This window comes from Sapajus apella, unplaced genomic scaffold (genome assembly GCF_009761245.1).
Source record: "Sapajus apella isolate SASKATOON/1434 unplaced genomic scaffold, GSC_monkey_1.0 scaffold94, whole genome shotgun sequence".
NCBI classification, from domain to species: domain Eukaryota; kingdom Metazoa; phylum Chordata; class Mammalia; order Primates; family Cebidae; genus Sapajus; species Sapajus apella.
Window position 1 is genome coordinate 8,147,936 of NW_022437034.1, and position 23,654 is coordinate 8,171,589.

Genomic DNA, 23,654 nt, shown 5'->3' on the forward strand with positions numbered 1-23,654 from the left:
GGTGATGTATTCCTTTCTCCACCACTTGTGCATAATGGGAAGACATCTAGGTTTGCCTTCAATCATTGTAAACCTGTTTCCTGTTTCTGGAGACAATCAATGATTGGTAATTCAACTGAAACAGATATTCTTTAAGGAAACTTCTATCCATTATGGGTAAATATGATGGATACATATTTCTCTCCTCTCCTTTCCATTTTTGGTAGGTGTAATGTACCATTCCTCAGGCAATTTTTTAAAAATAGCATGACTCATATGAGAAGACAATTTGTACTTAATAACATAGTAATTACATTTGTGCCTAGTAAGCTAATGGGACTTCATTAACTAAAGCAAGCAAATAAGAACCATTTAGGGTTTCCGTTCATGCTATGTCCAGATGAATCATGCCATTGAGAAGAGGCTTCTTTGATGACACAAGTTCGTATACAATGATTCTGAGTTGGAACTTTGTTTGAACCAATTGCATCCCCTCTCAGGGAGTATGACTGCATTTGTAGTTTGTAGGCCATGTACAGGCACAGCCCGGAGAAACCCCACATCTCAAATCTTATCACTTTTCTGGAACTTTCCATTTTTTCTGGGCTTTAAAATATAGGCTGCTGGAGTCCCACCCAACTAGACACACACACTTTTACTTTAGAATGCCACTGGAGACACAGTTGTGTGTTTCATACGTCAAGATACTTAAGCCCAGTTCACTTACACACAGACAGCATGATAAAGATTGCTCCCAGTTGCCCAGACTCAAATAGCTGCCACTGTGGTCCACCAGAAATATTGGTGAGGACTTACTTAGCCTGCATCCATCTCAATAACTTTGGAAATGGCATTTTCAAATGTGTTTTGCACATACAGAAAATATTAGCCATATGGGATGGGGAAGAGAGAGGTAATCTAGAAATGATAACACTGGATATTTGGTTCTGGGAGCAAGCCAAATCATTTTTTGATATATTTAGGACAAGTCATGCCTACATCACAACATGCCTTCACCACAAGATAAAAGAACTCAAAGGCCAAAAGCCAACAGCAGAGGTGCAAACACTGTGGACCTTTAAGATGCAAAGTGTTGCAGTAACTTCTTGCAGTTGGATCACATCATTAATACCAAACTGACAGGAAGCCACCTCTATTTGTTCACATGTACTCAAACAATCACAGAAGAATTGGACTTTGGAAAGAGATCCAGACAAATACACAGATACATACACACACACACAATTACAAACACAAACACATGATAGTGATTACAATCACAGAGAAAAGTAACTCTTGAAAAGATGAACAAGTAGGCATCTCAATAGTATGTTTTCAACAATATTGTCTTGGAGAACACATTATTGAAAAGCTATGCCCGAACTAATAGCCCAAAAGTTTTTTTTAAATGCCATTGATGATGATTTAGTCATGCTTCGTGCAATATAAAACAGCAGCAAAACAGGGTGAAATCACATGGTGAAAATTGAGAAACTTCATATTAAGAAATATGCCCCAAAACACACTATGATTAAAAAAAAACTCATGAGTTTGTCTCAATAAACAATACTAACTCAGTAAATCAAGTGTGATAATCTGGCAATTTAATAGCAGTGTTCTAAAGTCTATACGGAGCACTGCCCAAGGAATAAAATATTCAAAATGTTATCACCAAAATAAATGTAAGGCAAAAATAGAAGTGTAAGGGCTTGGTCTCTGTTTTGTGGATAAAAGGACACGAACTCTGCTCTATACACCAGAAACTCGACACAGGGAGGAGGAGGTCACTGGGAATGTGGATGTGGTATGTAGACAAAAATGGGACCAGTGTCCAATGGACATCAAAACACATCAGGACAATACAGAAACAGACACAAAGGGCTGGAGAGAAGCGTCCTCCTTTTCAGCTTTAATAGTATTTGTTCCCATTATTAGTACCATGACTGAAAACAGGAGTGTGCCTTTCCTTTTTTTTGGTTTCCTGCAAAGAAGTTAGTGCGTCATCCAAAAGAACCAACAAATCAAACAAGAACAGAAATAGGCTACTTCCAATTTATGCACTCTAGTTGGAGAGGGGTGTGTGTGTGTGTATATATATATATACACACATATATATACACTCATATATATATAATATATATACACTGGACAAGGGAATGAGATTTTATAAATATATATATATATATATATTTAATCTCTCTCTTCTTGAATTCTTGGCAAATGGTTAGTCCTGTGGTTAGGAGTGAAGATAGAGGGTGGAGGTTGGAAGAAAAGTTAACGAAGAGCATACCGCTTTCGGCTTCTGCAAAACGACAAGAAAAGAATTTAAAATCAAACAATTTGATAATAAATTGACTGACACCAGAAGGAAAGAAGGAATAAAACCTTTGTTTCAAATCATTTGAAGGATGCATGTGAAAACAAGGTTTTTCAGCAAAGCATGAAAACAGTATCATGGGGTGAAACCAACAACAAAGGAGGCTGTTAAACACGGGTTAAAGAAGGTGGAAAGGAGAAGCAGGTCCTTGGAATTTTCACACCCAGTTGGTTAGAAAACGTGAGAGGAAAAGAAGTGGGACATTTTTAAATAAAGAAAAATATTAAAATTATTCTCAGGGAAGATAAAAAAAAATTGTTTATCTTTAACGTGGATATTGTTTAAGTCCTGTGTTTTCTCAGAGGCATGATCCACATTCCCTCAAACACACCTTTTTCCACAAGAACCAATGTGCTTCCACACTGAGACCAAGCCACATTTGAGAATTAAAGCTGGCAACTGCACATAGAAAGCCCAAACAAAGCCATACTAGTCCTTTTTGCCCTGTTCTGAAAAAGAAATATACTAAAAACTATATCTATAAACATGGCTTTGTTGAAAACATCTCAGAATTGTGACTCAATTAAAAGATCTATAGAAGAAAAGTTTCATCCTCAGCTCTGAGTTTGTTTTCTTAGAATGGTGACATTGGGTTCACAATGAACAATTAACAGCATTTTACTCTTTCTGTCTCCTTGGGATCAAAAGGAAATGAGTTAGAGACAAGTGCTCAAGGTTCAGGGTGCAATGTCCTGCAGTCAGATCATTCCAGAATGGTCAAAAAACACTATTCAGCATCAGCATCACCCACATCATGACATTTTTTTTTGAAAGATACACAAAAGTAAATAGAGAACATTGAGGTACACAAAGATTTGCTGAGTTGGCAATATGGAGAATATCATTTGCAAAAATCCAGGATACACACAGTTCCCCTACACAGGTACAAGTGAGTATTGGCAAAAACATGGGCAAACAGTAATTCCAGAAAATTCTGCCTCATCTGCTGAACAGCAAATAACCAGGACTCTCAGATTTTGCAAGCAATATTCTTCACTTTGCCAACATGAAAAAGAAAATATTTATCTATCTACCTATCTGTTAACCGCTACAGCCATGTTCTACATACGGCCACCAAATCTACCATTTTTTCTTCCTTTTGGTTGATTTGGATTTTCAAAATAGCTTAACATTTGATCAGATTGACTTTGTGAGCAATCTGATCTGGTAGTTAAGGTAACAGAAAACATTGGACTGATCTGCTGACAATCCAGTATTTTCTTTTCTTTTGTCTTGTCATAGACACAGGCTGTACATTTGAAAGTCTGGCTGTATTGGGTCATTCACCCAGATAAGGAAAACTTAAACGATGATAACAGGAAACTTCTAGTCTTGCCCTGTACTCTGCTCAGTTATTAAGGTGTTTGTTGGAGGAGATCTGCCCTCTACATTTGGGCATCTGCAGGATCAAAAAAAAAAAAAATGTACTACTGAAGAATAGACTATGGGTATCATTTCAGGGAACAAAAGCTTGAGTATTTCTCAATGAGTTCTGTTTCTCCCAAAACTATTGACAAGAATTAAGGAACAACAAAAAAAAATCATCTCTATTGTATCTGTAATGCATACAGTACTCCATCAGCAAAATTTCTTGTTAGCACGATGCTTCCCTCTTCCAGCATAAACTCGTATATTGACTGGGATGTTATCTATTTCAACCAGACCCAGTCCCTCATCAGTCTGATTTGCACATAATTAAGTGTAAAATAAATAAATAAGGAGAGCTCCTGCCTCTGAGCCTCACTCTCCTGGCTCATTTACATGAAGCTGATATTCTGCCACCTGGATTTTGGTTGCACCGGGAGAAGCACATATGGTACACAATAGGTTGCTTGTAATTTGGCTATCAAGAGAGCTGGTGTCTCCCCTCACAGCTCTATCTCAAGGCTGCTGTAAAGGAGGCCAGAGTCCACCTGCTTTTTTGCTCACCGCAGTGTAAAAGGGTTTTAAGGTCTAGTTTAACACTTAGAAGGTGAAAAGTCCAGGTCGGCACGATCAGGTGGAGATATTTGGAGGATTCATCCTTCTCCCCTGGAGAAACACTCTCTTAATGCCCAGCAGGGCTTTGGATGCCAGGCTGGTCTGGCATAGAAGCTGCAGTGTCTGGTAGGGCATCCCTCAAAATGTGCTTTAGGGTCAGAGAAGTGTTAACATCTGGTTCTATGCAGATAAATAATGCACAAAAAAGCAGAAGTGAACCGACCGTTCTCAGAATGCACTCTCACCATCAAAGCCAGCCGCTGGGTCGCTGCAAACTTACCGGCTCTCTCGGTTGGCAGACTTGTATTCAATGGCTATCATTAGGAGCTTGAGCTTCACAAAACACAGCCTGCAATGAGATGGAGAAGCCTCCCAATCAGTGCTTCTGAATGACCAGAGACACATAACAAACACTATTATGATCTTCCAGTCTCCTAATGCAGTCATTATCTGAGGGGTTCCTCATTCCACCAGCCCTGTGCCAAAGGGAGGGAGTGGAAGCAACACCTCCCCATCTTCCCCATTAAACCTGATTTCTTACAAGTGATAAGGTGCTGAATGCTCAAAGTGCAAATTGCACTCTGGTCTGGCTGTCTAGACACAGAGCCCAAGCAGGGATTTGTGCCTGGGGATTTTCACTGGGCCAGATTCATTAGTTACTCAGTCGGGTAGTAAAATGTTAACTACAGGGGGAGGGAAAGATTTGGACCAGCTGGACCTGCTATTTGGATTCCATTTCGGTCTTTTGTACAAATGGCTCATATTGTTGTTCCGAGCAGACCCCTGTGTGCTTGGAATGATGATAATAATACTTTGCCTCTGCGTAAGTGCCCAGCACATGACGATGGCATTGTCACTCCTGGCTCCATCCAAGCTGTCTCACCTCATCTGCCCGATGCTCTCAACTGCAGGGCAGACTGCTTTGAGGCTGACTTGTTCCTGTTTCCGTCCCTTCCCTTGTGTGGCCCCCATTCCCAATGCCCTCTCTCTTCCCAGCCCATCCTCCCATGCCACATCAACTCTAATCTTCCAACTAGTAGGTCTTCTCCAGTAACTGCTACCCTGTGATTTTCTATTCTCAAAACTCTCCCAGCACCTTGTCCACAACCAAATCACTGAGCTTTTAGTCAATGTTATGCTGGCTATGGTCACTCCCTATTGTTTCATGTGTGTGAACTTTGTCTCCTCAACCAGGGAAACTTCCTTAAGAGAGCTGGACTTGTTCGGAATTCTCCATAGTGCATAGTCAATAGACCCACCAATACAGAGAAGTTAAACAAATGGTTTCCACTTATTGGGTTTCAATTCTAAGAAAATAACAAAAGGTGCAGTAAAATATTTATGCTTAAAGATGTTCAGAGTAAGTATTATTTATACTGAGTAGAAAAACTGAAAGCAACCTAAATGTCCAATAATAAGGCAATAAAGTACAGTGCAATGTGGTATTAGACAGCATTCCAAATGGCTTTTCAAAGAATATTCCAAGATATAAAATGAACAAATATTAAAGACATGAACATGTAAATAGAACAAATATATAAAAAGACATGAACATGCAAATAGCACAATACAATTAGATGAAACTATACACTTACATACTTATAGAAATAAAAGCTCACATGGACAAAATAATTATATATATAATGTATGACAAGTTTCTACAGTGAGCATCACCATTTTTGAATAATAAAACATTGATTAACTGATAGATTGAATAATGAGTTGACGCTTATTTAGCTCTAGCATTGTAAGTGGGGTAAGGTGCTGGGTCACAGTGGGGAGAGGACCTCCTGGTGGTTCAATTTAACCCCCTCAATATCCCTAAGAGGAAGTTACTACCCCTATTTATCCAGACTTCTACTGATAGCTCCATTTTACAGGTGATGAAACCAAGGGTCAGAAAGTCCATGTAACCTGCCTAAGGCCTCTAGCTAATACCTGGCAGGAGACATTACATCTTGACCTCCAGTGAAGCCTATTTTGTAGTGGGAGAGACAGACAATAAGCAAATATACAAGTGAGTAAATAATAAATTTCTAGATGATGACAAGTTCTATCTGAAAATAAAACAACCTAAGAAGCTAAAGAGTAACTCAGAAGGGGTATATAATCTGTGGTGGTTCTGTTGGATCATTCTGAGGATGCAAGGAGCACAACAGCATGATGAAGAGATATGGGGAAAGAGCTTTCTAGCAAGTAGAAACAGCAGGCACAAAGGCCCTGAGGCAGGAAAGAGCTCTGGGTATTTGAAGATCAGCAATAAATCCAGTAAGACTGCAGCTGAGTGAGCAAAGTCAAGCGTGACAGTGATTAGGTCAGGAAATGAGGTGGGAGCAAGATGATAAGGTCTTTGCTCTCCGGAGCAAGGAGTCTGCAGCTTATTATGAGTGGAATGGGGGGATTTCAGTTGGTTTAAAATAGAAAAGTGACATAATCAGATGTGCTGGATATGGGGATGTGTTGCTTTCAAGGAGAGTGCTGGCAAAGGCCTCATGCTCTGAAACCAAATTGCTCATTCCTACATGTGAGGCTGTGGTCCCCAGCACTGCCTTCAGCAGACAGTCAGATGTCAAAGGACCACTTCTATCCAGGCATATCTGGGATCCCCTGGTGATCTGCAGGTTTTCTGATTCCTGCCAGCAGACTCTAATGACCTGGGCTTTGTGCTGATTATGCAGCTTGCTGAAACACCAACACACATATCCAACTACAGCTGGAAAATGCCCTCCTTAATTTATGTCCCAAAGAGCACTGCTAACATGCACCCTTTATGGGACTGTTACTTCTGGAGCTTACATTGTTTAAAAAAAAAATCAGATAGCTTGTACAATGTTTACTGAACCAAATTACCACATTAAGTAACCACGCTCTAACATAAATAGTAGCTAAATGCCAAAACATCAGGGAGAAGGCTGATCTTAACTTGGTATGGATCATGCAAAGGTTAATTTGCTGATATCCTATGAGCAATGACCAGTCCAATTTGGGACTCTGGTAGTTCATGGGATCAAAGATCTTCATTGCTTTTATAAACCTGATCCCACTGGTAAGAAGGGAAGAAACAGTTCATTGTAATGGTGAATTATGTCTTCCTAGCTACTACTGCAGGAAAGTTCATAAAATCTATGTGGTGTTGTACTCATTCCTTAACCTTATAGGGGATGGACCTGCAGATCTAAGTCCTCTTCCAGTTTTAATTCCATAAATTCAAATCCATACCTAAGATAATTCTACATGCCTTATAGAAGCCCCTTTTTAAGAAGTCCTTTGACCCAAAACAAGCTGTTGCCCTTTGGCTAAAGGAAAGGAGAGGGGTAGAATGATGTGAACAGAGAGAACATAGGCAAGCCACACCACAACACAGATTTGCAGATCAGCCCTTCAAGACTGGGCAATCCTGCTCTTCCTATGCAGATGAAAAACTGAGGTCCAAACAGGGGGAAGCAATTGGGTCAAGGTCAAATAGCTTTTATGTAAAAAGCCAAAAGTGGAAATTGACTCTTTGAGGCAGTGTGCTGCACAGATGCTTCTCATCAGAACAGAGGAAATGAAGTGGCAGTCACAAGCCCAACAGGCAGACACATTCTGTTTGGTGAGTACAGTGTTTTTTAAAAACTGTAAATAGATGTCAACAAGTGAATTCAAATAAAAACTGGCTTTTCAGCTTTCCTTGAGAAATCAGATATGGCTAAAACGGAGTGCAGCTACGAAGCACTTATCCCTCTGGATGAGATGTTTGTTCTCCAAGGTGCCACAGTCCCCACCACTCTCTATTGTCTCAGACCGCCTGACTCTTCATTCTTTGTTGGTAACTGCCTGACTGCTACAGGTATTTAAGTTTTTAATCCCTACTGTAATAGGTATCCTTTGGACACTGGCAAAATACAAATCATGCATAATCAACCATGATTTACACTGGACACAGAGCTGTGGCTCCCTCTGTGAGTGTTCAAGTCACACTTGATCCTGCCACAGATAGCTGGCCAATATCAGGATCCTGGGCTTAAGGACTCCATCCTGTTGCAGAGATGCAGCCTCTGTTGGAGATGCCCAGTGGGGAAGAGCAAAGTGAGTAAACAGGGGAGCTAGTGCAGTAATCACCTGTTTAATTATCTTTCCCCTCTAGACTGAGTTTTTCCTGTACAGGACGTATGCTTTGCCTCACTGGCATTTTGCAAAGTTCAAAGAGTAAGCCTTCAGTAAAGGTGGGATAAATAAATGCATGTATGAAAGGGGAGAAGAATCTCATGAGTAGCTGAAGTGATGGAGAACAAAGTGGCAAACTAGGAAAGTCTATGTGGAGAAAGCTTGGAAGTGAGTATAGCATCATGAAACAAGCTGCTTCTTAGCTTGTCTTATTTGTTAGAAGCAGACAGATGGGAAAGGAAGGATACAGAAGGAAAAAAAGCAGTGATATGCTCTGGGAATCTAATTTTTGCCTTCAATCCACAATGCCAAGATGCAAGTCCAATTCTAAAATACAACCATTTGTCCTCGGGACCTTCTACAGACCCTCTTATACCCTTATGTACCCCCTACACTCCCAAGAATGTATATACTTTCAGTCTACCCATGACTTATGTTCTCTGGTTAAACATTGACTTGCAACATTCAACACCATTTTTTGGTAAAGAAGAATGGGCATTAGGCATTGAATCCTTATTCTCATTCTACCTTTACTCAGCCTACAGTGTTTCAATGTATACAGAACTGGTGTGGAACCAGGAAGCGGGATGAGGTGAGGTAAGGGGCAAAAAAGGAAGCAAGAACGCCTTCACAATGTGAAAAATGGGATAAAATCAGCCATAAGCTAGCAATAATTTAATTCTTGGTTTCTAAAATAAAATGCCCCAATATGTCCAACGCAGGAAGTTGTTTCTGGTTGCAAAAATAATTACAGGGGAATAGAAACGACTTCTTTTTTGAGAAAAAAAAAATGCCACTTGTCACCGAAAGGTCTTAAACCAGCAATCTGCAATAAAAATGTTATAATAACAAGTTAGATTACTTTCTTGGTAATTATTAAGTAGAGGTCTACCAAATTTGACAACGACATTATACAAAGCCCCCCCCCCTTTTTTTTTTACTGCCAACATCATCTGTTAACTACAGTAGTTTCAACCCAGATGTTCCTGAACAAAGGCTCTTAAGAATTAGAGTCCAACTGTTTCTACCTACCCACAGGGAAATAAATTGTTCTTGCCATTAAATCAACCCCCTTGACTGGAAAGATTACTTGCTGGTGTGAATTAAACATGGAAACCTGTCATAGAGTTTGCACCTTCAGGAAGAGCATACAAAGAGGAGGTTTGGAGGAGCTCTGCTGAAGAGGACTCACCCGATGAATCAGGTGAGGGAGGACAAAAGAAGCAGCTGTCATCATCCCCCTAAACCCAGCCCCACCCAAAGCACCAGTCCCTCTTCAGTGATCCAGAGGTCCTCTGGGATATCAGGTTGGCACATGCAATTGGAGTAGATGCAGATACAAACACTGCATGTTGGGAAGCCAGGTCTTCTGGATCAATGGGCTACAACGGAAAAGATTCACATTCAGTAGCTTTAATTTAAAACGACAGGTTCTAGAAATTGAAATATCTAGGTAAAGAAACTTTGAAACATCAGGATTTCCAAGACTCAGCACCAGGAAAATAGAAGTGATTTAAAATGTTGATGGAAATGTTAAGACTCTATTTTCCTATGAAGCTTTGCTAGGAGTAGAGTGGAATGGTTTCAGAATATCTTCACCCTTTCTCCTACTCTCTTATTTTCTCTCTCTCTCTCTCTCTCTCTCTGTCCCTCTCTCTCTCTGTCCCTCTCTCTCTCTCACACACACACACCCCATCTCCATCAGCATACCTAAGACACTATAATTTAATAATAATTATATTACTTGATATAGGCAATAAACTTTTGCCTAAAGTGTGAACTGCATTTTTAGAGAACCTTGCTATTATTATTAATGAGAAACAAAATGAAAGGAAGAACTGTGTGTTTGCTACAAGAGCCCAGCATTGAGTCAAAGCCCAAGTGTCCACCCCATTTACAACACAACTGACCCCTCTGTACTCTGGACCCACCACTGCCTCAGTAGACTGTTATTAAGGATTTCAATAGACTTTAGAGTCACTAGTTTATTCACTAGCACATAAGAAGGTCACCTCTTGGATCGCTGTAGTAGAAATAACCACCAGTATTGTATTCACGTCTGTATTCATATATGTTCAACCCTAATTACAATACTCCCCAAACAAGTGAATGAATAGGGCCAGTTCTATGAGGGGAAAAAAAAATTTTTTTAATGAGATCTAAGCCTCTCCATAAATTCATTTAAGATGCCCATTTTTGGCTAAAGAAATCTATCATATAACAATTGGGTCTGCCTGGTTTCTTTCTGCTCCATGTTCAAATTTGGATGTCTTTTTCTAAAAATTAATGACTTCACAGAACTCAAGTTAAACTAGCTACAGTTTTCATTGGGCAAGAGGCCCAGCTTTTCTCTGGGCAGTCTTAAATTTTAAATTTCCCCAAGCGGCTTCTTTTTAAAGATCTGTCTGTGCAAAACAACACAGGTTGAGAGCATGATTTTCTGGATTTGGGCGAGGAGCACTGAGTGCAGGGAGGTAGAAGAGGGAATGGAGAATCCCCCCCTGCACTCTTAAACCAGCACAGTAGCATCCATACTTGCCCCCAGGCTTGGGGACAGAACTCCTGCCCTTCAGCACAGCTGAAGAAGATCTGATTGGAGTTCCCCAGTTACCCAGGCATTAAATACTCCACATCAAATCTGAATTTTAACTGCTCCATTAGCTGCAGAGGGATAGAGAGAGACACATGCCATATTTTAAATACATCTTTTGTCCTAATCCCCTCTGAGCTGTAAAACCAGATACAATTAAGCTTTTATATTTTGCAAATGATGCATGACTGACTAACAGGCTTACTGTGAGGTTCAGAACCTAGAACACAAGTGTTCTTGAAGCAGCCCAGCTGCCGAACCTTTGGTTTTCTGCAGCTCCTCCTTGTCCAGCCCCTCCTCTCCCCTCTGCTCTCCCTGGGGATAGGAGAGTGCACCCTCACTTTTGCAAGTGCTCACAAAAAAAAACCTGTTATCAATCCCCCCTCAAAACATCACAAGTCAAAATAAATCTGATGCATCTCCTTCTCTCATCTAAAGAGGAAAGCAATTTGCGGTAACTGGAAAATCTCAGAGACCTAGGTGCTGAGAGAGCTCCCTATGGTCCTATGTGGTCCAGACTCCAGATTCGCTACCACTTAGAACACACGCTCCCTTCTTTATTCGCCCATCTGAATCCACACTCCCAACAAGGCACAGCTCAAATGTCATATCTTTCAGGAAGCACCCCCTGGTCTCCCCAGTCTACAGGGAGATGTCCCTATAACTCTAGCATCTGTACTCCAGCTGTGCGCATCTACCAAGGCACTTATCAGTCAGTACCTATGTCGCTCCGAGGATGCATACTATTTTCCCTCACCAAACTATAAACTCTGGAGGCAGTCACCCTAGGGAAACTGAATATTTTACTTGGCATTTGTAAGTATTGCTATTGATCTTTTCATGCACATATATTTGATCAAATCTAGTTGCAGGTTCCCCTAGAATTGGCACCAAGCCTGGCACAATGGTGCACATATCCCAATTCATTAAATATCTGGTTAATTGGTGATTAACCAATAAGATAATTTCCTAAAGGTTAAAAGTAAATATAACTTGGATACACATATGGCTCACAATGTGTTTCTTTCTTCCTAAGTGCTTCTATTATATTCAATGGGAAAGATAAATGGTAGAGGAAAAAGGAGAGGAGGGAGGAGGGAGGGGGGAAAAGACATTAACCAGTACTGACAGATAAATCATAGTGCTTCTATTTCAGAGAAGGAAATTGCGGGTAAGCACCTGTGATGGCTAATATTGAGTGTCAACTTGATTGGACTGAAGGATGCAAAGTATTGTTCCTGGGTGTATCTGTGAAGGTGTTACCAAAGGAGATTAACATCTGAGTCTGTGGACTGGGAGAATCTCAATCTTGGTGGGCACTATCTAATCAGTTGCCAGCGTGGCTGGATAATGCAGGCCGAAGAACGTGGAAGGACTAGACTTGCTGAGTCTTCCAGCCTTCGTCTTTCTCCAGTGCTGGATGCTTCCTGCCCTTGAACATCAGACTCCAAGTTCTTCAGCTTTTGGACTCTCGGACTTACACCAGCGATTTGCCAAGGGCTCTTGGGCCTTTGGGCACAGACTAAAGGCTACACTGAGAATCTCTTGGATTGAAATATTGATAGAGATAGCTTTCGGGGTGGCAGAACCTTCTGCTCCCACTGCCTGTTTTGCTCCCCTTCCTGTTCTCTTAGGAAACAACCCCAAATTTCACCCCTACAGCCTGCTCCCATATCTTTTCATAGAATGACTCTCCTAGTTTCCGAGAAAACTCCAAGCTCTCCCAGTCCCACTCTGCAAGGGGACATTTTGCCAGCACAGAGAAAAAGCAAATTTATTTCTTTCCATGCTTTAAGATGTTATTGGCTGCATATTGTTTTAGTGCAGCGCATAATTACAGAAACTGCTCTGAAAATCTGTATATTTTATCTGTGCTTTATGATACTCAGACTATTCCCCAATTCTTTTTCTTCTCTGTGAACCAGCTTAAAATATATTTTGGCGTCCTTTATGTCATTTTGAAATTGAACAGCCAATTCTTACTGTAATGAAAATACTGATGTTCCAGCCCGGTGATATACAACACTACCCTCTAATTACGGCTGTGCTTTAATTAACCTGAATTGAAGAGTGTTATCATTAAACTGCTGGTAACTTTGAGTTATGGCTTTTCTTTAATTTAAAGTAGAAAACACAGATAATTAAACCTCCAGATAATCAAATGCTTGAGGAGCGCTTCAATGTTTTGGGATGTTCCTAAATCTCATTAAATGTCCTTCCTTTATTGATCATTCCTACCTCCGCTGTATCATTGTATTAAACGAATAATAGCACTAAGTCGTACACATTCTCACTGACATCAGAAGTGGGAGATATATATATATATATATACACATATACATATATATATATCAGAAGCTTTACCGAGCAAATACTAAATTCTCTGACAACAATCTGTTTCCTCCTTGGGACATGTTCTAAATATGAAAATCAATCAAAGGAAATATTCATAGAGCTACTAGTACCAGCTCTTGAGCTGGCTGAAGGCCAGTGAAGTTCCACATCACCCAGTGGGTCAAGGTTGGCAAACTCACAGATCCACAGGGCCAGGCCTGGGATTTATGTGCAAATCTGGCCTGCTTTAAGATATCAGGGAGGAATGACTATATGACTATTCTAAACCCTTTGCTACATCAAACTGGAGCCAGTTAGCATTCAGAGGAAACGCAGGTCTTGCATTGTCACATTAGATTTTCTAAAGAAACCAGAAATCTAGCTTTTATGTGAAATAACGCTATTTTGAAATATCAACAAGAAGTTGTTATGAAATTAGACACTATGTTAGGCAACTATGTGAGTTGAACATACCTTGTGAGTATCCCAGTTAGAGTCTGTAGTGGGAGCAGTCCTAACCCTGCAAGTTAACACCTGTAAGAGGAACCAACTCAGTTCCCAAGAGCAGAATAAGAGAAGAGCGGGAAAGCAAGAAGGGCTGGGAGAGTTTGGAAATAGCATGCCTGTTAGACACAAACACCAGTCAGGCCAGGGAAACCACACAGCCAAGGAAGGGGGCTTCACGACACCCCTGGAGACGCCCTCACCAGGCACTAGCATCTCTGCTATGCGCTCAGACCACCACCACATTAGACAGACAAGGCTTCATTTGCTTCTGTTAAAAAGCCTGCTTTCCCACGGGGCTTTCTAACCTAGACAGTCCAAGCTCCAAGGAAGAGGGGATCCCCTGGGACAGCCTCAGTGTTCCAGAACCCAGTGCTTCTGAATGGTTAACTCCTCTCAGTGGCAGAAAGAGAAATCACTCTCAAAGAAAGGCTCACAGCGGAGTCACAATAGGGCATCCATTTTCAGAAAATAACTCCTTCCAAATCAATTACCTATTCACTTTTCCAGTCCATTTAGCATTTAAACTTTCGCTTAGAGACAGGGTGAGAAATTTCAGTAAACAGCCAAACCATCTTGGATTGCTTAGGGTCTGGGCCCAGGGACTGACAGAGTGCACCTGCTGTGTTCAGTGACAGGAGGCTCCAGGTAAATAGGAAGCCACCAAATGGTCCGCTTCCCTCCCTCCTGCATACAGAAAGAAAACCGTGATACAGAGGAGGCCAAGGGCACTCAGGACTGTCCTCTCCTTCATGGTAAAGCCTGATCAGTTTTCTTTCAATGTCTTCAGACCTCTCTTTCAGGAAGGTGCTTTGGTTTGTAAGTAGGCAGGAAGTGCAAGCAAATGGTTTTTCTTCCTCAGCCCAATCAGCTTCCAGATCCCACTGATTCTTCCCAGTGAGAAGTAGCCTTGTCAAATCCTTTGTGAAAGTGTCAACAGATCAGGCTGAATGTTTCACCACTCTCAGGGAATTTGTGTTTTCAGAGGGCACAAAGCCCCCATTCATCTTAAACTCAACATCTGAGATTTTTTTTTTTTTTTAATTTTAGAGACATAGTCTCACTGTTGCCCAGGCTGGAGTGCAGTGATGTAATCATAGCTCATCGCAGCCTCAACCTCCTGGGCTCAAGCAATCCTCCTTCCTTGGCCTCTAGAGTAGCTAGGACCATATGTGTGTGCAGCCACATTAGGCTAATTTCCCTTATATTTGTAGAGCTAGAGTCTCACTGTGTTTCCCAGGCTAGTCTTGAATTCTTGGCCTCAAGTGATCCCTCTCCTCAGCTTCCAAAAGTGCTGGGATTGCATACATGAGGATTCTAAGTGGGGAATCTGAGGCACCATCATGGCTCACGGCAGGCACCTGGAGCTCTTGAGGTCACCCCCCCCAGGTGACCTCTATTCTACCTGCAGTGGCCATGGTGGGTGGCTTTGATCCATCCTGCCAAGCTAATGGAAAGAGAAGCTAAGACTTATTATAACATGACAGTTGTCCATGTAGGGGCTCAACGCCTCCTTCTGTACATTTGGTTCCACATTTCCTCAGCAAAGGGTGAAAACACTTTGAAAGGCTTTATTTCAGTAGCTTCTCTGTTGGCTCTATGATTAGACTTGATTGGAAGACAGATTAAAATTCCTTTCATTCAGGGACTGGCAAGATTTGTTTTGCCCTATTAGAATCAGAAAGATAGGGCTTCATGCCACTCTTCATAAATGTGTCTACATCACAGGAGGCATACAGGATAACTGCAGTTCATAAGTTTGCATAAACAATGCATCCAAGTCCAAGACTATCAGGCCTGTTGAGAAAAGTGGGGCCAGTGGAAATTCCCCAGGCGGAGACCATGTGATGACCCGCCTTCCTGTTCATCACATGGGGCCAAGCACAGGGGACGCCCTCGGCAATTGGTGACTGCTCCAACTGTGCTGAGCAGAGTTGGGAGGCTTTCTTTCAAGGGGCACATTCAATATCCCTGAGAGCCAAAGAGCATCCAGTTAATGGTCACTTACTCACAAACAGTAGGGAAGGACAGACCCACGAAGGCACTGGAGAGATATTCTGTGTACATTTCATTTGAGACTCCTTCCAAGTAGTATTTCTGCCACGTGTCTTCCTCAATCTAAAGAAAAGGAACACATGCGGAGAGTTTAAAATATGACAGAGGTCTATAAAAGGGAAGCCTGAGTTATACTCTCAGGCAAACAAATGAATGCACTAATTAGAAGACAGTGACCTTTTCAGCAGTCAGGAATTCCTCTGCACCCACAAAAAGCCTTTGATGACCTTAAACTCATAAAGTGTGTGCCCTCTGAAACATCGCTTCTTTTTTTAACCTGCATGATTTCTTTCACTTTATTTATTTATTTATTTAGACATGGTCTTACTGTCACCCAGTCTGGAGTGCAATGGATCATAGCTCACTGCAGCCTTGGACTCCTGGACTAAGGCAATCCTCCAGCCTCAGCCTCTGGAGTAGCTGGAACCATAGGTGTGCATCACCATTTCTAGCTTTTTTTTTTTTTTTTTTTTCGAGACAGGGTCTTGCTATGTTGCCCAGGCTTGTCTCCAACTCCTGGTCTCAAGTGATGCTCCTGCCGCTTCTTCCCAAAGTCCTGGGATTGCATGTGTGAGCCACTGTACCCAGTCTTTAATCTGTATAACTTCTAATGGTGTGGAGACATGGGCATTCACCCACAATATTAGTGGGCAAGGAAATTGATACAACTGTTTTGAATTATTATCAAATTGTTTGTAATTATAATCAAAATTACAAAAGTACATACTCCTTTACACAACAATTCCATTTTAAGTATTCATAGCAAAGAAACAAGAAAACAGAGGTAAAAGAACATATAAGAACATCCTTCTATTCATGAAAAAATGGAACTAACCATAAATGGTATACATACAATGAATACTAAGAAGCAATTAAAAATTATAATGAAAATATATACCAGTTCATATAGAAATTCTGTAAAAAGGCACATTATAAAATAGTGTGTATAATCTGATTCTATTTTTTTAAATGCACTATAGTTATCTTAATGTTTTTAAAGTCATAAAAAATATCTAGAAAGCTTTATATCAAAACACTAACAGTTGTTTCCTCTGAGTGGTAGAACGATACTTTTTTTTCTCTATAGATTCCTCTCTTGTCTGAAGGCTTTTATAATGAACATGCATATATTATAATGAAACAGTATATTTCTACTTTGCATAAAACGAGATTTGTCTGACCCCACAAGGAATATGACCAAAAGTAACATGCAGTCGTTTCAGAGAGATCTTGCTCCAAATTTCACTAAAGTATGCATTTTTTTCTAAGTGGTAAAGGTTAGTTGGTTTTCTCAGCAACCCTTTTCACTCTAAACATCTCTGGAAGGATTTTACAATGGAGTCAATCTTTTCTTTCTTTCTTTCTTTTTTTTTTTTTTTTTTTTTGAGATAAAGTCTTGCTCTGCCACCCAGGCTGGAGTGCAGTGGTAGGATCTCAGCTCACTGCAATCTCTGCCTCCTGGGTTCAAGAAATTCTTTTGCCTCAGCCTCCTAAGTAGCTGGAATCACAGGTGTGTGCCACCAAGTCCAACTAATTCTTGTATTTTTGGTAGAGACAGGGTTTCACTATGTTGATCAGACTGGTCTTGAACTCCTGACCTCACATGATCCGGCCTTGGCCTGCCAAAATGCTGGGATTACAGGCATGTGCATGCCACCTCGGCCAGCTTACAATGGAGTCAATCTTTAGAAACTGGTGAATTACAAGGAGAATGTTGAGCCTCTTTGGGAGCTTAGGGATCTTGCAGGCCTCCCTGAGGGAAGGAGGGCAAGCTGTGTCTTTGGCTGCAGCCTTTCAGGCTTCCCTTCCAGTGGGGGCTTGGGTAAGAAGAAGATGAGAGGAAGCCACCCCGCCAACAGGAAGTGACTCTTTAGAACATCTTGTGCTGATCTTGTATTAAAAGGCATCTTGCCTGCGGCCAGTCAGTTAACTGGGAGAAATGCAACACATGGATCAGAAGGAGACCTAGAAACAGTGGGAAAAGGACACCCTATCATCTACTTGGTGACGCTCTGGCATACAAAAGCCAAAAAAAATTTAGAAATAAACTGAACGCTTTCTAGCTCTGTGCTTTTTGTCTGGTTTATTTTGCTCAGTCTGGGTGATTAGATCATGTAGGTTAACCTCATTAGTTTGGGCTGCTTCCAGCCTACTCCCACAGGTTAGGCATTAGCTAGGCAGTGCTGCTTGGTATGAGCTGTTTATCTATAAATTGGCCTTCCCCAGAGTGGGGTCTTTAGACAAAAAAGTCACTCAACCATTTCTATTGCTAAATGGTATGATTTTAAAATTAACTGCAATGTGTTTAGCTGAGCATGAACTTTTTAATTTCTCCAAACCATAATATCTCAATAATTTTTTTTCAAATAAAAGATATGCTTCACTTATAAGCAAAGGTCACTAACTCTAACTAATTTGAAGAAAGCCTAGTCTGCCTTAGTAAAACATGTTGGAATATAGAATATTTGGGGAACAGTATGAGCATAATTTGTTTTATTAATGAATGGGATACTATACGAGGTATCACTAATTATAAATCCTCATACTAGAGCCTTATGAGCAGATGGTATTCCTGAAGTAAAACAATTCAGCCTATTCTTTTTACATGTGTTCTTTTATAATGTGTTGTTTATGATTTAATTTAAATACAACAACTGGCGATCAAAAATAATGAAAATATAAACCTTTATTTTTGATCGTTGGTGGTATTCCTCAATTAGTATGGTTTTAAACAAGGTACTTTTAGTTTTGGTCAGAATTTTCATGCTTTATGTCTTAATGAAGCTATTCTTTAGACCAAATCTTTTTGTACGTAAATCACAAAACTTTTTAAATAAGAAAGAACACCTTCTTTGTAGGATAACAATATTATTCGTGTTTGTTTTGAATTTAGCAAAAATTGTTTTATTGATTCATTAACATTCATTCAGCAAATATTGATTGTGCATATTTTTCATCTTAAGATCTGTTCTAGTTTCTGATTAAATCAACACTGGTATTTACTTCCCGTATTTTTGTCTTTGCTGGAGGAAGCACCAGATGTATCTGACTATGATATGTCTGATCAAATATGTCTTTTACTGATTTTTCCATAACTTTTTTCCTGCAAGCTTGCCCTTGTGGCTCATCTGAAGTGCTTGAGGACTGAAAGTCAAATAACTGAAAAACAGTACAGAATGTTCTAGAAAGCAAAATGTCTCTTCTATATCCTTGTGTAGACCTGCAGATAGTCTCTATACACTAGACCTGGTAGCATTGAATCAACTGAGTAAATGCTGGGGAGTTTAGATCCATTGCCATTGCCATCTGTTTAAGATTTCCACATCTTTAACACTATTTCCATATGGACAGTCAATATGTTTTTGAGGTTTCTGGTCAAGGAATTTCACTTTAAAAAGAGTCTAAAATTGCTAACTGAATTACACTGTCATCTTTTCAAGCAATGTATGTAGTTGGTGGGAATGTAAAGTGGCACAGCCACCATGGAAAACAGTATGGTGGTTCCTCAAAAAATTAAACATAGAATTACCATAGGATTCATAATTCCACTTCTAGACATATATCCAAAGGAATTGGAAGAAGGATCTCAAAGAGGCATTTGTACACTCATGCTCACAGCAGCTTTACTCCTAATATCCAAGAGGTGGAAGCACCCCAAGTGTCCATGGACAGATGACTAGATAATCAAACTGTGGTATATTTACAGTGGAATATTATTCAGCCTTAAAAAAGAAGAAAATTCTGACACATGCTATAACATGGATGACCCTTGAAGGCATTATGCTAATTGAAATAGCCCAATCACAAAAAGGGCAATGATGTTATGATTTCACTTATATGAGGTACCTAGAGTCCTCAAATGCATAGAAACAGTAGAATGGTGGCTGCCAGGGTTTGGATGGAGAGGGAATGGGGAGTCACTATTTAATGAGACAGAGTGTCAGTTTTGCAAAATAAAGAGTTCTGGAGGTAGATGGTAGTGATGGTCACATAACCATGTGAATGCATCACTGAACTATATGCTTAAAAATTATTAAGATAGTAAATTTTGTATGTGTATTTTACCATAATTAAAAGGATTTTTAAAACCCTTATGTATAACATAAGAGCAGGAGAATCAGTAACTATAATTAATAATAGGACCATTTAATCCTTAAGTCATGCCAGAACAAGGACAGGATTAGGTGGATCACATCAGACGAGACAGGAGTGAGAACCCAGCGTCATGACATCTAGCGCATCACAAACTCAGCAACAGAACTTCGATCTTCATACCTACTCAAGGGCTGAAATTATAACCTCCTAACAACGTTGCTTTTCTAAGTCTCAAGTATGGTATCTTTGATTTTCTTTGGAAAAGCAAAAACAAAAGTGTACATTTCTCATACAATGTATTCTCAAGACAGAAAAAGAAAATCAGTGTAAAATACATTGAATTTAAATCCTTGGCCACACCTGTAATCCCAGCACTTTGGAAGGCTGAGGCAGGAAGTTTGAGGCTAGACGTCTGAGACCAGCCTGGCAACATAGCAAGACCCTGCCTCTACAAAAAAATTAAAAATTTGTAAAGTATGTTAGCACACCCCTGTAGTCTCAGCTACTCAGGAGGCTGAGGCAGGAGGATAGCTTGAGCCCAGGAGTTCAAGGCTGCAGTGAGCTATGATTGCACCACCGCACTCCAGCCTAGGCAACAGAGAGATCCTGTCTCTAAAATAAACAAATAAATAAAACCTTGTGTTTAATACCAAGAAAATGAAAGTGAACAAAGAAATCTGGACAAGGTGAAGGGGGTAATTGTCATTATGAATTCCCCTTTTACAGATGATAAAACTGAGGCACAGAGAGGTTAAGAAAGCTGCTGACACTCACAAGTGAATATGTGGTACAAACAGGATTTAGAGTTCACAATCTTAACCAACCACCACGAAGACAGAGGTGTAGGGAAGTTGTGGTGTTAGGATTTGGGGAGATGGGACGGATTTCCTGCGTACAAATCTGTAAGAGGGAAATATCAAAAACAAATCCCATCAGCGACTCAAAAGCCCAAACTCAGTAGCCCATGACTTTACGAGACATCTAGCAAGGAGTAATAATCCATTTTGGCTCTAGCTGAAGGGGTGGTTCAAGCCTCCTCTCAGGGCATAAAAGTATGGCTTCTGTTATATAAAATAGAACCTTCCTAGCCTACAACTTCTTTCCTAAAATAGTGCATGCTGTTCCCCACACTTGTGTTGTCAATGTATTTTTAACTGTAATGTGAAGACACACTTCTCAGCAGAAAAATGAAGGAATGGGACCAAAATGACTTAGGGAAAGGTGCCAGAATTAATTTGCCAGCCATTCAGCAATCAGTCAAAGGCAGAGCATTTCCTGAGGCAGCAATTTATCCTTTGGCTGTCACATCAAACCCCAGCTGTTTCAGAAGAGTGCCTAGCAAAGATGAGCAGGTGATGCTCTGTGGGTCCTTATTCATCAAATACACAGGGGATCGTCAGTGAGAACGGGGGATTGAGCCAATGAACTAGCTTGCCTACACCTCTCACTGTCTTATTTATCTACTCTTCATTATCTAATTTTTCAACCAGTCTAGTTGAACCTCCCAAGCAAATGGTTTCACACCAATCCGTGGGCAGACAGCTCCCCCATCAACTGTACGTTCCAACTGGAAACCTCAGCCTTGGCTCCATGGGAAGTCACACCTTCCTGATCCCAGGTTCCGCATGTGTCACTAATGGTGGGTTGGTAATGATGCCTTTTATTTTTTATGCTTCCTCTGATTAGAGTGAAACTGTGTTTCTCTAATGCTAACAGCCCGGTGAATGTGAAAAATTCAGCTCTCCTGGCTAGGGGTATGTTATAGCATCATGATTTCTGTTCCCAGTAAAGAGTCTGAATAACTGTGTTGAGTACAACCAAATAATTTCGCAAAAGTCCATCCCTACCCCTGAAGTCATGTAAATAATTCCAAAGATTGTCATATACCAGTTCTCATTTAATTGAAAACAGGCATACTCTTTTAATCCAAATATGCATTATATTATGCACATCAAAAATAAAGAACTAAAAGGAAATTATAAAAACCAATGACCATTATGTTAATAGCTGCAATAAGAAGAGATGAGTCGTAACATATACACACTGACACTGCCCAAAATGGGTAGTAAAAGGTTAGTGTATTCACAATAACTTATCACATTTACTATTTTTAAAAAGCCTATATAAATTTTCAGTAAATACTCTTCCTGTAAAGGATCCACAGTTTTAAATCTTAGAAGTGCTTAATAAGAATGAGTCACATTTGAATGAATATTTATATACATAAATTATGCAATACATTTTCACTGTCCCTTGAAATGAGATTGTCTGAAACAGAAAGCAGTCATATGAACTGACTGGCATATCTTAGATGCCATTAAAAGGTATTTATCCTGATCCCCCCTACATACCCCAGAAAATGTGTCAAGTCCTTGCCTACGATAACAAACATGAAATCAAAATTGATGGGTTCTAAGTTGATGAATGTTTGAGCTGGTTACTAAAATGAGTGGGGGTCATTTGTATCCATTCCTCAACAGCATGCTCTGTCAAGGGGAAAAGTTTAATTGAATGTTGCATTTTCTCATTTCTTGTAGGAAAGTAAGATGTTAAGGCCAGCAAGATATTAAGAAGACTTCATCATGGGACTTCTCAGACTCTCTCCTCCTCTATTTCCCTCTATGTTCCAATGTCAACAAACTTGCCCCAGTTTTTATCAAAGGGCATGTGGTTATCTCCTTCTCCACCCCTTCTTAGCCTCTCCATTCTTCAGTATAATTGCAAATCCTGAAAGCAATTCATAGAATAAACAAAATGAAATGTTTGAGTCTTGCTAGCTGAGGTCCAAATGGTGCTAGCACAGAGAATGCCTCTTTGCACAGCTTTCTGTGGTGTAGCAAACGAGTGACAAAGTTGAAACCAAAGGGAGAAAGCAGAAGAGAACAGTGATTTACACCTTTTCAGAATGTATTTCTTCTCTGTGCCAAACTGCATCTCAACACTGAACTTCCTGGATGTGGCCTCAGTTCAGCTGCCTTTCTGAAAGTTGCTTGGATTTCAGGGACTCCATAACAATTTGGCATTCCACAATTATGGCCTACTTCAGAGAGCATTTTCCAGATGTGTGAATAGGACAAAAAGATCTCAGATTTTTCCAAAGGCTTCGGTACAATGTCAATTAAAACAATTTTGGGAGGATTTGATGAAATGCCAGATAATTGGCTGCTTCAGCCATGAACAAATAAATTAACAACTCCAAAGATTAATTTCGGGGTGGACTGGAGCCAAATCTCTTACTCCTAGACAAGTGGGCTGCAGACTATCAAACGAGATCTCTTCCATCAGGCACTATGAAAAAAGAATCAGCCCACATGAGGTGTTCAGAGACAGATTAACAGACCATACCACATGCAAAAGCATCAGAATACATGGAATTTCCCCCCACTCCATTACCCCAAACAGGATTATTTCTGGAAAGACAGAGTGCCAGAGGAACTAAAGGTAAAGGAAGGGTTAACAGCAAGAGTGATAGCAGAACTTTCTAAAAGAATAATTATTGAGAAATGATTTTTTAAAGTGTTACGTATGTGGCAAGAAACTGGTACTTTTTTTTAGTATGTAAAAAGTTTTGCCACTCTCTCCTTAATTTTCTCT

General features: G+C 40.3%; 1 protein-coding gene across 1 annotated transcript in view; it reads right to left on the bottom strand.

Annotated features, from left to right (window-relative positions):
• LOC116535447 (calcium-activated potassium channel subunit alpha-1) overlaps window positions 1–23,654 on the bottom strand; it is a 213,948-nt gene that overhangs the window by 148,362 nt on the left and 41,932 nt on the right. The window contains exons 6-8 of the mRNA XM_032256517.1: window positions 15,919–16,028; window positions 4,617–4,685; window positions 2,270–2,281 (exon numbers count right to left, since the gene is read on the bottom strand). Of these exons, the coding sequence (XP_032112408.1) occupies window positions 2,270–2,281; window positions 4,617–4,685; window positions 15,919–16,028 (191 nt within the window). The remainder of the gene's footprint in view (window positions 1–2,269; window positions 2,282–4,616; window positions 4,686–15,918; window positions 16,029–23,654) is intronic.